This window comes from Candoia aspera, chromosome 1 (assembly GCF_035149785.1).
Source record: "Candoia aspera isolate rCanAsp1 chromosome 1, rCanAsp1.hap2, whole genome shotgun sequence".
In the NCBI taxonomy this organism is placed as follows: domain Eukaryota; kingdom Metazoa; phylum Chordata; class Lepidosauria; order Squamata; family Boidae; genus Candoia; species Candoia aspera.
In genome coordinates, this window is record NC_086153.1 from 67,809,077 (window position 1) to 67,825,900 (window position 16,824).

The 16,824-nt window shown below is 38.4% G+C and overlaps 1 protein-coding gene across 5 annotated transcripts in view; it reads right to left on the bottom strand.

Moving 5' to 3' along the window:
* Positions 1-16,824, bottom strand: part of CNST (consortin, connexin sorting protein) — a 56,506-nt gene that overhangs the window by 25,709 nt on the left and 13,973 nt on the right. For 4 of the 5 annotated variants that reach the window (XM_063306092.1, XM_063306098.1, XM_063306084.1 and 1 more), the window contains exons 3-7: positions 11,923-12,000; positions 7,645-7,823; positions 3,318-3,348; positions 1,967-2,053; positions 629-743 (exon numbers count right to left, since the gene is read on the bottom strand). In XM_063306092.1, coding sequence (XP_063162162.1) covers positions 629-743; positions 1,967-2,053; positions 3,318-3,348; positions 7,645-7,680 — 269 coding nt within the window. In that variant the 5' untranslated portion in view covers positions 7,681-7,823; positions 11,923-12,000. Of the gene's footprint in view, positions 1-628; positions 744-1,966; positions 2,054-3,317; positions 3,349-7,644; positions 7,837-10,752; positions 11,152-11,922; positions 12,001-16,824 lie in introns of all 5 variants that reach the window. The other variant, XM_063306099.1, reaches the window with a different exon arrangement.

Below are 16,824 nucleotides of genomic sequence, written 5' to 3' on the forward strand. Positions count from 1 at the left end.
TAAAACCTCACGAGAAGGTTGCTCGCACTGTTCTTCAAATCACTTGGGCTGTTCTCGCAATGCTTCGGAAAGCCTTCGGAAAGGTTCTGCCTGCTTTGAGCAGCCCTGTCTCCTGCCTTGCCATCTGATAATCAGTTCTGTAGGCTATACTGGAAAGTTGAAAACAATCTAAGTCAAAGTCAAAGAAGGCAGTAGCAAACTACTTCTCTACTACCGTCAAGAAAACCACATGGTTGTATTGATGTACCAACCAGGAACTGAGTTGACTTGACAGTGCCTTTTTTATTTTTTTATTTATTTAATGGGACAATAGTTTGTAAATATAGGACAAGCACAATAATCTGAAAACTAATTTTATTCTAGTCTTGAACACTTTTCCCCCCTTTGAACAGTAGATGTGTATACTAAATGGAAAGCTATTTTTTACACATTGTATAATTTTAATACCAATATATATTGTTACAAGGAAATGCTGCTATTCCAAAGGAAAAAAAAAATCAAAATTAAGAGTTCACTGGACACACTCAACCTTTGGATGTAAAAGAATTATCACATATAGGACTGTGAAAAAATAATGTTAAATAATACTGTATAATTGTATTACATACAGATAACATTTGTTACTTACTCTTGATGAGATGTGCAAAATTCAGCAAGTTTGTCTAGCTCCTCATTATTCAGATCTTTAGAAGAATTCTTTAGATTTGGAACATCATTGCATGCTGTTGCTTTCCATTTTTTCTCTATTATCAACACACAAATATGTTAATAAAAAGTAAAGTATTAAATATTTCAGAAATATAAATTCTAAATAATTAAAAAACAAATATCATAGAAGCTTTTTAATCATCACAGCAACAGTAAATGATTTTTTCAACACCTGATTGAAAAAAACGATGCCCCTTTTCACAAAAATTATATGAGAATCTTCCCTTCCCCCAGCTTCTGTATTTCTCATAATATTCAGCACTAAGGAAATACGTAGCTTTTTATCTTCAACAAAGAAGTACATTAGTGAAAGTTTGCGAACCTTCTATTCATAATCCTGCAGGCTGTGATCTACAGTATGATCCGAGCTTCACTGGAGTCCCATTAACGGATAAAGTGATTTTGGTTAAACAAACAATGCATAAAACAAATTACTGTGTCATGTCTTTATTGAACCTTTTGAGCCAACATTCACTGTCTTTATTAGAAAAAAGTATAGGGAACTTTAGATTTAGTCACTGTCTGCATTTCCTTTAGCAGCAATGACTTCACCGAAATATTTCCTGTACCTGTTGATTAATCCTACACATCAGCTTGGAAGTATTTTGGCCCATTCCTCTTCATAGAACTGCTTCAACTCATTAGTATCTGGGGGCTATCTTGAATGAAGTGCTCACTTCAGGTAATGCCACAACATTTCAATTAGATTAAAGTCAGGGCTAGGACTCAGTCATCCCAAAAGATTAAATTTCTTCTGTTTTAGCTGTTCCATTGTAGACTTACTTTTTTTCTTTAGGATTGTTGGTGTGTTGCATGACCCACTTTTGTTTAAGCTTCAAAACAATGACAGATATCCTGATATCCTGTAGAATTTGTGGTACAATCCAGAATCCATTGTTCCTTCAATGACTGCCAGCTGTCCTGAGGCTGCAAAGTAACCTCAAACCAAACCCTACCTCAACTTACCCCTAAAGACACCTTATTATCCTAGTGCTTCACATACTTTTTGCAACAGAGCCAGTGAATACTGATTCAATGTGTTCACAAAGGCATAACACAGTATATTTTTGAGTGTTTGTCTAATCAGAATCTCTCATTTATTAATAAGATTTAGATGAAGTCCTATTCATAGATCACACTGTAGGTCATTATACCGCAGAGCTCATAACCTTCCTGCAACCATTGCATTATAACAGAAAATGAAGAAATTTCTCAAGTTTTACCTGATATATAATTTTCCACTCTATGACACACTTACCCCATTGCTGCTGAATAGAAGAAAGATTTGCAAGTATTTGCTTATGATATAACTGTTCAAGCCAAATAAACTTCATTGCTTTCTCATCTAAATGGAAAATAAAGGAAAATACAGACACAGGCTACCATTCATACAGTATATATGTTTTCAAAACAGCACCTCTTTTATGATAGGAAGGAAATTTGATGTGGGTGCAAACAAATTCACCACTCTGGCTGATAGGCAACACTCAGTTTGCAAGTTCTAGAATCAGCAATACTGACAATTGCTTCTTTTTCTTGGGTATGCATATAGCTTGTGATGACTCTGATTGTTCAGGGGCATGGAAAAGCACAGTATAGGAAGACAAGTCTTCTTAGTCATAATAAGACTGAGCATGGCAAACTCTGTAGAATAAGAATGCCATGGTGGTTGCTGACCCTGTTTTTTCATACACAGCAATGGCCTGGAACAGTCACAGGATCACCTGGCTTCTGTAAAGCTAGCTCGCCAGTTCATAATGCTCTTCCAACAGATGCCTGTAGGCAGAAGGAGCAATTCCTCCTACAGTATTTTGTGAATGAGTACAGGCACCCACAATATGCCCTTTTCCTATCTATAACAGAGAGGATGGTCATTGATTGAGGCATGTTATGGTCACAGCTTTAGGTGAGAAGAATCACCATTGGTTCTGACTTTCAACTGAAAGAAAATCGCTCGACAGAAAAAGAGGCAAGAGGAATGAATAAAGAGGAATTTTAAGAAACAAAGTCCTTAGCTTTACTCTCCCAAGAAGTGCGGAGAAGACTCTTAAGACATGCTGTTGTGGCAGTCAAAAAATGAGGGAATGGTGAGGGGCAAGCTTTTGAGCATGTGCAATGGAACAACCTTCCTGACAAAAATCTCCTAAATAGCTACAAAACACATATATATGTTAAGATACAGGGCAGGATGTAGAATGATTAATTATATGGCCTGTGAATTCCCTGCTGCTGTATAAATGTGAAAGAAAGTAGTGTGTTCTACAGAAGTAATGCGTCTAGAAACAGGGTCCTAGGAAGTGCAGCAAAAAATCTTGCTACCACAATGAGAGAAAAACCAAATCACTATGCATGAAACAGGGCAAGTTAATTCACTTTCTAAATGAACATATGGTGAACTTTTACAGTGTGCCTTTTTGGAATCCCATGCCTATGTATATTTCAGAAAATCATTATTTATATATCTCCACCCCAGCATTAATCAATCAAAATAAGCATACTTAAGTGAAAGAAGAACTTTGGTTTTACTAAGCTGTATTTGAAAGTCCACAGCTATATGTTTGCATTTTGGTATCAGTTCACATTGAAAGTTGGATTTTTAAAAAGGATACATTCTCCATCCTGAAAATAAGTTTCAGCAATCTGTAAAGAAAGAAAAGGAAAAAAACTTTTTACATATTATATTTTTATCATATTTTATACCTGCCTTTAGGGGAAGCTTCTCATCTACATAAGGGTAATGTTCTACTATAGTATTTGAATATTTTTTCTACAAACACAAGACAATTTACTGAAGGCAAAAGTATCTAAATGGTGACATACATTTGATGATATATGATGGACTATAGCAAGATATAACTTGTATAATCTGGGATGAAGTATTAGAGAAATAACAATGTGAGAAGGAAATCTGTCAATTTTTACATAATTGCCATAATGATTACCATAATAATCCATCAAATAAAGTTTGTCATGGCAGTGGCAAATTAGCTGGCTGAGGAAAAACCGCATTGGTAACCATGACATACAGCGTGGTGCAATCTTACATTTCTTCTAATATCACTTATGATAATATCACTAGCATTACTTTCTAACTCCAATTCACAATATGTCAGCATAAATTAAAGTTGTTCATGATTTAGAAGCAGAAACCTCAAGGAAAATCTCCTGCAGGAGGTTTCCTACTCAGGTGGATCTCTGGGGAAGGGTGTTCATGTCTTGGGACTACTGAAAAGTGATTGGTAATATATGAGAGGCAGCTTTTACTGTAACTGGAGCCAAATTTCAGACCCCGTCAGATATATTTTTTCTTACTTAACCATGGAGAAACCTGGTTTGTTTTAATGATCCTTTACACTCAACAGAATTATATTTTGGGGATAGTATCAATATATGTTTTAAATTACTGCTTTAATTAATTAATTTGTTGCCAAATGCCATGGTATTTCAATATATCAGTTATAAGTCGCCACTTTTGTTATATAGGTAGTCCTCATTTAATGTCCACTCATTCAGCATCCATTTGAAGTTACAACGGTGCTGAACGAGGGCTACTTACAATGGTCCTCATAGTTGCAGCTGTTGCAGCATCCCCGCAGTCACTTGATCCCAATTTGGATGTTTGGCAGCCAGGTCGCAACCATGATGTTGCAGCATCCTGCAGTCACGTGATTGCCATTTGTGACTTTCACTGCTGGCTTCCAACAAGCAAGGTCAATGGGGACACTGGCAGGAGGTTGTAGATGGTGATCATGTGACCGTGGGACGCTGCCACTGTGTGGGATTCGCCTAACAATGGCAAGTGGGACTGCCAAAACTTCTGTCATAAGTTGCTGCGGTCACATGATGTTGTGCCTTATGACCACATCGCTTAGTGACGGAGTTCCCAGTCCCAATTACCATTGGTGAGGACTACCTGTACAAAGAAGAGTATGTGAACCAAGTGCTTCCCCCAAAATAAACATAAAATTTATTCCTATAATTTATCAGAGTTTGTTAAACGTAACACACACCACCAGCTGGTCTTAAAATGCTACATATATATTTTAAATCCTTATGTAGTCAGCTTTCTTGGAAGGTTACAGAATGATTTAAAATATTAAAAAGAATAAAAAGAATGAAACAGTAATACAGTAGAATACATTAATAAATCACACTGGTAAGACACATACCACAAGCTAGCATAAGTCTAATTTATAGAGTTTTTATAGAGTTTTTATTTATTTTTATTTTTTGGTTTGGGGGTTTCTCTTGTTTTTACTGTTTTGTGTGCTACCCAGGGCTGTTGTTACAATATGGGTGGCCATATAAATTTTATTTATTTATTTATTTATTTTCTATCCCGCCTTTATTATTTTTATAAATACCTCAAGGCGGCAAAAATATCTAATACTCCTTCCTCCTATTTTCCCCACAACAGCAACCCTGCGAGTTGGGCTGAGAGAGAGTGACTGGTCCAAGGTCACCCAGCCGGTTTTCAGGCCTAAGGCAGGACTAGAACTCTCAGTCTCCTGGTTTCTAGCCTAGAGCCTTAACCACTAAACCAAACTGGCTCTCAGTTTAAGTTGTTAATCTTAAAATAAAATAAAATTATACAGGAACTGGCTTGAAAAACTATTAAAATATCTGACTTTGTTGTTTATTGGTTTAGTTGCTTCTGACTCTTCGTGACTTCATGGACCAGCCCACGCCAGAGCTTCCTGTCGGTCGTCAACACCCCCAGCTCCCCCAGGGACGAGTCCGTCACCTCTAGAATATCATCCATCCACCTTGCCCTTGGTCGGCCCCTCTTCCTTTTGCCTTCCACTCTCCCTAGCATCAGCACCTTCTCCAGGGTATCCTGTCTTCTCATTATGTGGCCAAAGTATTTCAGTTTTGCCTTTAATATCGTTTCCTCAAGCGAGCAGTCTGGCTTTATTTCCTGGAGGATGGACTGGTTTGATCTTCTTGCAGTCCAAGGCACTCTCAGAATTTTCCTCCAACACCACAGTTCAAAAGCATCTATCTTCCTTCTCTCAGTCTTCCTTATGGTCCAGCTCTCGCAGCCATATGTTACTACGGGGAACACCATTGCTTTAACTATGCAGACCTTTGTTGTCAGTGTGATGTCTCTGCTCTTAACTATTTTATTGAGATTTGTCATTGCTATTCTCCCAAGGATTAAGCGTCTTCTGATTTCCTGACTGCAGTCAGCATCTGCAGTAATCTTCGCACCTAGAAATACAAAGTCTTTCACTGCTTCTACATTTTCTCCCTCTATTTGCCAGTTATCAATCAAGCTGGTTGCCATAATCTTGGTTTTTTTGAGGTTTAGCTGCAAGCCAACTTTTGCACTTCCTTCGTTCACCTTCATAAGGCTCCTCAGTTCCTCTTCGCTTTCAGCCATCAGAGTGGTATCATCTGCATATCTGAGATTGTTAATGTTTCTTCCAGCAATTTAAACTCCAGCCTTGGATTCCTCAAGCCCAGCTTGTCGCATGATGTGTTCTGAGTACAAGTTGAATAGGTAGGGTGAGAGGATACAGCCCTGCCATACTCCTTTCCCAATCTTAAACCAGTCCGTTGTTCCGTGGTCTGTTCTTACTATTGCTACTTCGTCGTTATACAGATTCTTCAGGAGGCAGACAAGATGACTTGGTATCCCCATACCACTAAGAACTTGCCACAATTTGTTATGGTCCACACAGTCAAAGGCTTTAGAATAGTCAATAAAACAGAAGTAGATGTTTTTCTGAAACTCCCTGGCTTTTTCCATTATCCAGCGGATATTGGCAATTTGGTCCCTAGTTCCTCTGCCTTTTCTAAACCCAGCTTGTACATCTGGCAATTCTCGCTCCATGAATTGCTGAAGTCTCCCTTGCAGGATCTTGAGCATTACCTTACTGGCATGTGAAATGAGTGCCACTGTTCGATAGTTTGAACATTCTTTAGTGTTTCCCTTTTTTGGTATGGGGATATAAGTTGATTTTTTCCAGTCTGATGGCCATTCTTGTGTTTTCCAAATTTGCTGGCATATAGCATGCATTACCTTGACAGCATCATCTTGCAAGATTTTGAACAGTTCAGCTGGGATGCTGTCGTCTCCTGCTGCCTTGTTATTAGCAATGCTTCTTAAGGCCCATTCAACCTCACTCTTCAGGATGTCTGGCACATTAAAAAAAATCAATACAGATGCCAGATGTAGTTGATAAGGACATTCATAAGAGGTATTCTGGAATTGAGAAGCCATGTGTATGATGCCATTTATGCTTATATTTAGAGATCAGTTCAAACTGCTCTCCCTTATACAATACCCATCCACCTAACCAAGTGCTGTTTCCTTTAATTCAGTGCACTCTGCTATAGGGGTATCATTTTGAGCTGCAGGCATATTTGGACCACTGAGATTGTATAAAGGGCTCATTCACAAAAAAGCCACCATAACTGACATAGTTACAAAATATCCATTTATCAGAATTTGAACTAGTCCCTCAGGATGTTCTGTCATCTCTGTGGGATCTTTGCGCAGCTCAGCCACATTTCCATAAATAAATATTATACGAGAGTTTCAGCTCTTGCAGCATGCCAGCTTTCATTATTATTTTAATTAAAAAACTTTTTTAAAAGAGGAAGCAGGGCAGGAAGCCTGGTGATCACAAATGAAGGTGCCTAGGAGCAGCTGACCTATACCTGATCTCTTAGGAACTGTAGTAATTCTTTAGGGTTCAAGTAGAGCTGACATCTGCCACTTGATTCTGTTAACAGAGGTGATGGGGAATGAAACTGGAAACTTCAGTATGTAACAAACATTCTGCTACTGAGCAATGGACTCACATTCTAATGAGACAATTTTTTAAAATTACACACAGAGACTTTACTTACATATTTTGAAATTAATGCGGCAAAGCAATATCAGCATCAACAATATTAAAAAAAATGTAAGCAATGCATTCTTACTACCTGATGCAAGAACAGGGGCAGTACACTTGAATCCATTTGCTTAAATTCCCCTTGAAGAAGAGAGAAGAGGAATTGCAGAGTTTGAGCTGGTTCTTTCAGGGGATGGTTTGAATTTGTCTTGTTTCCATCTGCCCCTTGTGCATAAGATACTGCTGTAATGTCAGCTTTCTCTTGTTTGGCTGCAGAAATGTCAAAAGAAATAATTGCTTTTTCTTTTAAGAAAAATGAAATGTCTCAAAAATATACAGTACCCCGGATTATATCAAATTTGATACAAACATAGATCTGCTGACAGAAAGAAACTTTCTTCTCCTCTTAACCCCTGAAAAATTATTCTGGATGGTCAAAGTTTGTCAGGAACAGCCTAGATATGGCACAGAAAGTCACAGTGGGAAATGAAATCTTCCTTTCTCATTGCCTCCTGCAGGGTTTGGCAAGTCTCCTTCCAATGCAGTTCATGCACTAATTCCAAGGGCATGGGGCAGAAAAGCCCCCATTATGTAATTGTATTATACAAGTTTAAATACAATTCAAATTGAAATACTAAATGCAACAATAAAATATATGTTGTATAAGTTCAAAATACTTTAAAAGCTTTGAATGAGTTTCAAGCACCCTGTTTAGAACATACGAACTAAGCAGTGCCCTGTTGGATTGGACTCCTGGCCCACCTAGGCCAGCAGTCTGTTCTCCAAGTGGCCAACCAACTGCACAGGGAAGCCCACTAGTCTCACAGCAGATGGTCTTCAGCAAGGTTAATACCCACTGATTCCCATGTCGCCCATGAATTGGTCCAACCCTTTTTGATAACAGGACCACATCGCAAGATAGCAAATTCCAAAATGTAATTACACATTGTGTAAAATGTTTCCTTTTATCTGTCCTGATTCTTTCGAGACTCACTTTCATTGGGTAACCTCTGCTTCTAGTATTTTGGGAAGGGGAAAATAATAATAATAATAATAATAATAATAATAATAATAATAATAAATTTATCTATATACTACTGAAACAGCACAGGAAAGCCCACTAGTCTCATAGCAGATGGCCTTCAGCAATCTGAAACTTTTGTGTCTATTTGATACTTTGTAACCTTTAACTGGGCAAAACGGTGGGTCATAGGCCAACAATTTTTGAACCAAGGTACCTCAAATGGGCTAACTTACAGAATGTGTCCAAAATCTGGGATCCATGACTCCCATGGAATAGAAATTTGGCAAATTTTATAAAACATTTTACAACATAAACATTATCATAAAATATTTTATGACATAATACAAAAAGTCATAAAACATTTCCTGTGGTCAGCTCCTGATGTTTGACTGTGTTATACAGTTCAATATGGGCTACTTTCAAGGCAGGTACTTCTCTCCCAGAATTTGTAAGAACTTTTCCAGTACATTAGAAGCTCTGCCATTGTTGAAGGCATTGAGGAATCTGGTAAGGAAATATCTCTGAAACGATGACCCGTTGGGTCATGGGTTGTCTAGTTAATTACAAATTTAATAATAATAATAATAATAATAATAATAATAATAATAATAATAATAGATATTTGGAAATTTTTAATTTATCCAACCAGAACACCCCAATTATACCCCCCTCCCCCAAAAAACCCTGCTTGGAGCTGCTTATATCCTCAGACGCTACCTTAGTAATTCTCAGGTCCTTGGTTAGGACTTGAATTATTAAGTTTTCACCAGACTTTGTGAATCTAATTGTAGATTACCCAAATAATATAAAGTCACCCAGCTGGCTTTTGTGCCTAAGGGAACTCACAGTCTCCTGGTTTCTAGGCCAGTACCTTAACTACTACACCAAACTGGCTCTCCTTGTACAGTTTATCCACACCATGCATAATTTGGTATACCTCAATCAAGCCCCCTCTTGTTTGCCTTTCTAGACTAAAAAGCACCAAATGTTACAACTTCTCCTCATAGGGAAGCTGTTCTAGCCCCTTGATCATCTTAGTTGCTCTACCTTGAACCTTCTTTGGTTCTACTATATCCTTTTTGAGGTGTGGTGACCAACACTGCACAAAATATTTCAGATGCAGTCGCATTACTGATTTACAGTACATAAGGTATTATGATATTCGCATCTCTATTTTCAATATTATCATCACTAACATGCTGTTGACCTTTTTTACAGTGGGTACACACTGTGTCGACACCTTCATTGAACTGTTTACCATTACTCCAAGATCCCTTTCCCCATCAGTCACTGTTAGCTCTGGTCCCATTAGTTTGTATGAGCAGTTAGGATTTTTAGCATCAGCATACATCACTTTATACTTGCTCATGCTGAATGACGTTTGCCATTTTGACGCCCAATCCCCTAATGTGCAGAAATCCCTTTGGAACTCTTCACAGTCCCTTATTGTTTTACCTTTCTGAACAATTTAGTGTCTTCAGCAAACTTGACTATTCCACTAGTCATGTCCAATTCCAGGTAATTTATAAATGTGTCAAAAAGCACCGATCCTAGGACAGAACCCCGGGGGACCCAACTGATTTCATACTTTGTGAGAAATGTCTGTATTGTGTTCTTTAACCTACTGCTTATCCACAAGAGGACCTGCCTTTTTATTCTATGGGCTTGGGACTAGTGAATGAGAATGGTAAGATCATGGACATGGTGGTTCTATTGATAAAGATGGATTGGGTGTGGGTGGGTGGGGGGAAGTAGCTGCTTCTCCTGGTGAGAGATGGATAGCTTTGCATGCCTTTGCCCTGATAGTAATTAGGTTTTAGATATCTGCTGGCCTGAGTGAGAGTGGGACCTAATGGATGGCTAGAAGAAGAGGAGAATGTATAATGAGTATTGAATTTGGTGGCAGCTTGTAATGGTATGTGGGAATGACCTTGGGAGACAGGAGGATGAGCTGCAAACCTGGTTTGTGAAGTTAGGTTCTAGGAAACAGTTGGAATTGTTGCTGCTTTACTCAAGCCTGCATTTTGGGTTTAGGCAGAAAGATAGAGTGCTTGGTGCATTTTTGCCAAGTATAGTAAGATGTACCTAAGCCAGATTAAATATAAAATAGATCAGTTCAAGGAAACTGAGCAAAGCTATACCATCAACATGTGTATATTTAGGAAACTACTTGCCTTTCCTGCTGGGGCTTTTTGTTTTTCTCGAATTCTTTTTTTCAGAATCAAGCTTCTGTGGCATATCTGATTTCAAACTTTTACGTGGCTTATCACTTTCATCTTCTTGGAAGCAGGATGTATAGTCTCCACTGTCCTCGTTGTTATTAATGCTGTCCTGCTCAACCCTTCCCATTGTGCTGTGAGAGCTTTTCAGGGTATTATGCTTCCTACTATTACACTGATTTTCATTTTCATCTGGAGAAGAAGCCAAGCAAGTTTTGACCCTTTCTTCATGCATGTCAGTATGAAGTACATCTTGTAAATTTAACTGAAGATCATTTGTAGGAGATTCCCTATCATCCATTAGAGCTTTCTTACAATGAACTTTATTTCCACTTTGCCCAAATAACTCTCAGCTCTAAAATAAAACAAAACAAAACAATGGAGATGTTAAAAGTAATATATCTTAATTACCAAGCTTTACTAAGACTGCAGTACAGAGTAAACCACATTATAGCTTTCCACCATTTTGGATAGGTAGTATTTCATAGCTGTGAAATAAAGCTATCACATTTTGTAAATAAAATAGCGCCTTCTTGAAAAATATAGCTATTTCAAAAAAATTGCTTAAAACAGATATCTACAGATTTGTATATGTGAAAGCTAGAATGTCGTGATTAGCCAAACCCAAACACTAACTGAGAACCTGGTATTTAACAAGATGTCTAAACAAAGAAAGGCCTACATTATCATTAGTAAAATTGTCTTGCCGCTTCTTACATTAAGCAATTAAATAAATTACCCATCTGAGATGCACTTTGTAAACCTTAAGCTCCAGATCTTCTATGATATAACTTCCATGTCCTTTTTGAAATTGGGGAAAATTAAGTAGAAATACCTAAATGTTTGCCTTTCAAAGATGAAATCAGACACGGTTGTATAAGTTAACACTTGTGGTTAAAATAATGGAATACATGATAAATTTGAAGGTTGAAATTATTTTCACTATGATAAGAGATGTGACTGGAACTGTTTTCACTTCTTATAAAAGACACTTTAATTTCATAGTGAAAATAGTTCCAGTCACAAAAAGAAGATTGTTCATGTATTATTTACTGACTCCTATCAAATTAAGTTCCCATCCTTTAAGTTCAGAAACAGGAGAGTACAGTAGTAAGAGATAAATTACCTGTTGCCAGTAAAATCAAGTTTCCTTCGAGTTCAGCTCAAACCCTGTTAGCTGCATGGATACGTCCACATATGTTTTCTGGACAAAAAGACAAAATTGATTGCTATTGCTTTGTTCCAGGTTGTTAAACTGTGTATCTTTTTGATTCATAAAAAGTAAAGTTACCTGAGTCAAATTTGACTCCTGGTGACTGAGTAGACCTGTCCATGTTGTTTTCATGGCAACAATACAGAAGTGGTTTGTCACTGCCTTGTTCTGCAACTTTTTTTTCAACTTCCCTGCCTAGTCTACAGCTCTGGCATTTCCTGATGGGTCTCTCATCTAAGTACTAACCAGGTCACATCCTGCTTAGCTTCCAAGCCCAGACAAGGTAGGCCAGTATAGTCATAAAAACATAACATTATAGCAGCATGCACAGAGTCATACTAGATATGAGAGACTGTGGAGAGGCTGGGAAAATGGAAAGTTGACATAAACTATCAAGAGGTAGAAGGTGAGTCCATTGGTAGCTGTCAAGAAACTTGGGAAAAAGCATTTCAAATCACTCAAAGAGACTGCCTTAACGATTTCACCATAAATTCCGAGAGGCCCTCCGAACAGTCACTCATGCCCTGGTTATCTCCCATATAGATTACTGTAATGCGCTCTACGTGGGGCTACCCTTGAAAAATATCCGGAAGCTACAGCTGGTCCAGAATGCGGCCGTGCGGACAATCTTGGGTGCTCCAAGATTTGCACACATAACACCTCTGTTGCGTGAGCTGCACTGGGTCCCAGTTTGCTTCCGGGTCCAATTCAAAGTGTTGGTTATCACCGTTAAAGTCCTACATGGCATGGGACCAGGATATCTGAGGGATCGACTCATCCCTATTACATCGACCCGCCCCATCTGGTCATGCAGGGAGGGCATGTTACGGGCCCCATCTGTAAAAGAATTCCATCTAGCGGGGTCTCGGAAGTGTGCCTTCTCTGCTGTAGCTCCCGCCCTTTGGAACATCCTTCCCCCAGAGGTGAGAAAAGCCCCCTTGTTCCTGGACTTCCGCAAAAGATTAAAGACCTGGTTTTGTAGACAGGCTTGGAATGGGAGGGCAAATAATTACACCTGGGGATGGCTAGTGCCATGAGGTGATCTGGAGGGACCTACCACACTGAAGGTCTGATTAAGATCTCTTTGCCATGCAGATTTTATTATATTTATATTTTTATTGTATTTTAATTGTAACGGTTTCATATTTTAATCTTGTTTTATTGTAAGCCGCCCAGAGTCCCCCTGTTGGGGAGAGATGGGTGGTGAATAAATTTATAAATAAAAATAAATAAATAAATAAATAAATGCAGGTTAGAAGTTTCTCTTATAGTTTTCAGGACAAAAATTAACTATCAAGCTCCACATAGCTGGGTAAGATCAAAGAAGCAAGAAGTACACAGAATTAAGTAAGGTGTTTTAATACAAGTCTTGGGGTAAATACAGAATTTTGGAAACTTACAACCAACAATGAAATGCTAAACCAACGATCAATTTCACCACTGAATTGTTCTGATTTTATTCTGGTAAGTATTTTGTAGTAATTTTTGTTTACCAACTTAGGCATTCAGATTGAAGAGGCATAATGCTCTTTAAAAAATTCATATACCACATATGATACTTTTTATTCAATTCAGTAACCTCATACCAATATTTTGTACACTTTAAAAATACTGCTTCTAACCCGACATGACCAATATGTATTAGTTTTTGTACTAAGCCTTATTTAATCTTATCTTCTTCTTACCATCTATATTATCTTCTTTCTTGTAACTCCTCATTAGCTAAGGAGTCTAGTATTACCTACTGAACAAACAGTACCCTGTTAAATTTGATGTTCAAGATTGTTGTGTTGTTTATTCGTTTAGTCGCTTCCAACTCTTCGTGACTTCATGGACCAGCCCACGCCAGAGCTTCCTGTCAGTCAATACCCCCAGCTCCCCCAGGGACGAGTCCGTCACCTCTAGAATATCATCTATCCATCTTGCCCTTGGTCGGCCCCTCTTCCTTTTGCCTTCCACTCTCCCTAGCATCAGCACCTTCTCCAGGGTATCCTGTCTTCTCATTATGTGGCCAAAGTATTTCAGTTTTGCCTTTAATATCGTTTCCTCAAGCGAGCAGTCTGGCTTTATTTCCTGGAGGATGGACTGGTTTGATCTTCTTGCAGTCCAAGGCACTCTCAGAATTTTCCTCCAACACCACAGTTCAAAAGCATCTATCTTCCTTCGCTCAGCCTTCCTTATGGCTCTCACAGCCATATGTTACTACAGGGAACACCATTGCTTTAACTATGCGGACCTTTGTTGTCAGCGTGATGTCTCTGCTCTTAACTATTTTATCGAGATTTGTCATTGCTGTTCTCTCAAGGATTAAGCGTCTTCTGATTTCCTGACTGCAGTCAGCATCTGCAGTAATCTTCGCACCTAGAAATACAAAGTCTTTCATTGCTTCTACATTTTCTCCCTCTATTTGCCAGTTATCAATCAAGCTGGGTGCCATAATCTTGGTTCTTTTGAGGTTTAGCTGCAAGCCAGCTTTTGCACTTTCTTCTTTCACCTTCATCATAAGGCTCCTCAGTTCCTCTTCGCTTTCAGCCATCAGAGTGGTATCATCTGCATATCTGAGATTGTTAATGTTTCTTCCAGCGATTTTAACTCCAGCCTTGGATTCCTCAAGCCCAGCTTGTCGCATGATGTGCTCTGCATACAAGTTGAATAGGTAGGGTGAGAGGATACAGCCCTGCCATACTCCTTTCCCAATCTTAAACCAGTCCGTTGTTCCGTGGTCTGTTCTTACTGTTGCTACTTGGTCGTTATACAGATTCTTCAGGAGGCAGACAAGATGACTTGGCATCCCCATACCACTAAGAACTTGCCACAATTTGTTATGGTCCACACAGTCAAAGGCTTTAGAATAGTCAATAAAACAGAAGTAGATGTTTTTCTGAAACTCCCTGGCTTTTTCCATTATCCAGCGGATATTGGCAATTTGGTCCCTAGTTCCTCTGCCTTTTCTAAACCCAGCTTGTACATCTGGCAATTCTCGCTCCATGAATTGCTGAAGTCTCCCTTGCAGGATCTTGAGCATTACCTTACTGGCATGTGAAATGAGTGCCACTGTTCGATAGTTTGAACATTCTTTAGTGTACCCCTTTTTTGGTATGGGGATATAAGTTGATTTTTTCCAGTCTGATGGCCATTCTTGTGTTTTCCAAATTTGCTGGCATATACCATGCATTACCTTGACAGCATCATCTTGCAAGATTTTGAACAGTTCAGCTGGGATGCCGTCGTCTCCTGCTGCCTTGTTAATGCGATGCTTCTTAAGGCCCATTCAACCTCACTCTTCAGGATGTCTAGCTCTAGCTCACTGACCACACCATCAAAGCTATCCCCAATATTGTTATCCTTCCTATACAGGTCTTCTGTATATTCTTGCCACCTTTTCTTGATCTCTTCTTCTTCTGTTAGGTCCTTGCCATCTTTGTTTTTGATCATACCCATTTTGGCCTGGAATTTACCTCCGATGTTTCTAATTTTCTGGAAGAGGTCTCTTGTCCTTCCTATTCTACTGTCTTCTTCCACTTCTGCGCATTGCTTGTTTAAAAATAATTCCTTATCTCTTCTGGCTAACCTCTGGAATTTTGCATTTAATTGGGCATATCTCCCCATATCGCTGTTGCCTTTTTGCTGTTCAAGATACCTTACGAAATATACCTACTTGAGGATATGGTATTTGCAAGTTCCACTTAGTACGTCAAATCAAAGAAATCTATCCATTCAAACAATTGTTTATAACATAATCATAACATTATTTATTGTAATGGACCAACATGGCTGCTTCAATTTCTTTTTTTACTTCAACAAAGGTAAATTTAATAATACCAAGAACTTAGAACCTGTGAAGAAAAAACAGTTTTTCTTTCCTAATTGTGTGATATTCTTTGTTTGGGAAACATGTAATCTAAAAGCTGGGAAATATTTGTCCCGTATTCATACTTTATAAGTACCCTATCTAAAAGTAAATTTAATTTGACAAAAGTTTGTCATTCTATGCTCTATTTCATAAATTGCATCATTTGTTCCTATTACTATGAAAGATAGATCCAAGCAGCACAGGGAACATCTTTCAAAACAAGTTACATTCTAAATGTGCTATGTGTAATTTATTTATCTATGAAAACCACCCAAGTCCAGTGTGTACAAAAGTCTGCAGTCCTGAAATATATTCCAACATCATCCAAAACTTCAGCTATTCAAATCCTTAACTCTTGGTTAGTGTGGGTACAGATGTACCACTATGCCATATATAGTTGCAAAGGAAAATGAACAAGAAACAAGAGAAGCATATGATTCTATGACTTGTGTACCAAGGTTAGTAACATATCTTGATACACTGTCCTGTGGGGATAACTACAAAACTTCAGAAAAAGATTGAAACATGTGAGACTTTTAATTAAAATCTTGTTTCACTACCTGTGGTAGAGACTAGCTTCACAGTCAAATATTACCTATAATAATTACTTTAGTGGGGAGTTAATGGAAGCTATGGACCCATCCTCACACACTTCAGTGGATGCCCCCAAATACACAAGCTTGGCATACCTCTTCATCCAATTGTATTATTACCAGGGACCCCAACATACAGTACAACATAGCCAAAGAACTTACAAAAAAGCTTGGACACCTCACAGAGGGGAGTGGATATTCTATTAACTCCCCACTACGGTGCCTCCAGAAAATCAATGACCTAAAAATAGAAGAAGATCAACTTATGGTTTCATTTGATGTCACAGCAATCTTTACATCCATAGATCCAGAACTAGAGAAAGACTCCATGGCAGCAGTTCTACACAACACACCCAACCTAGCCAAATA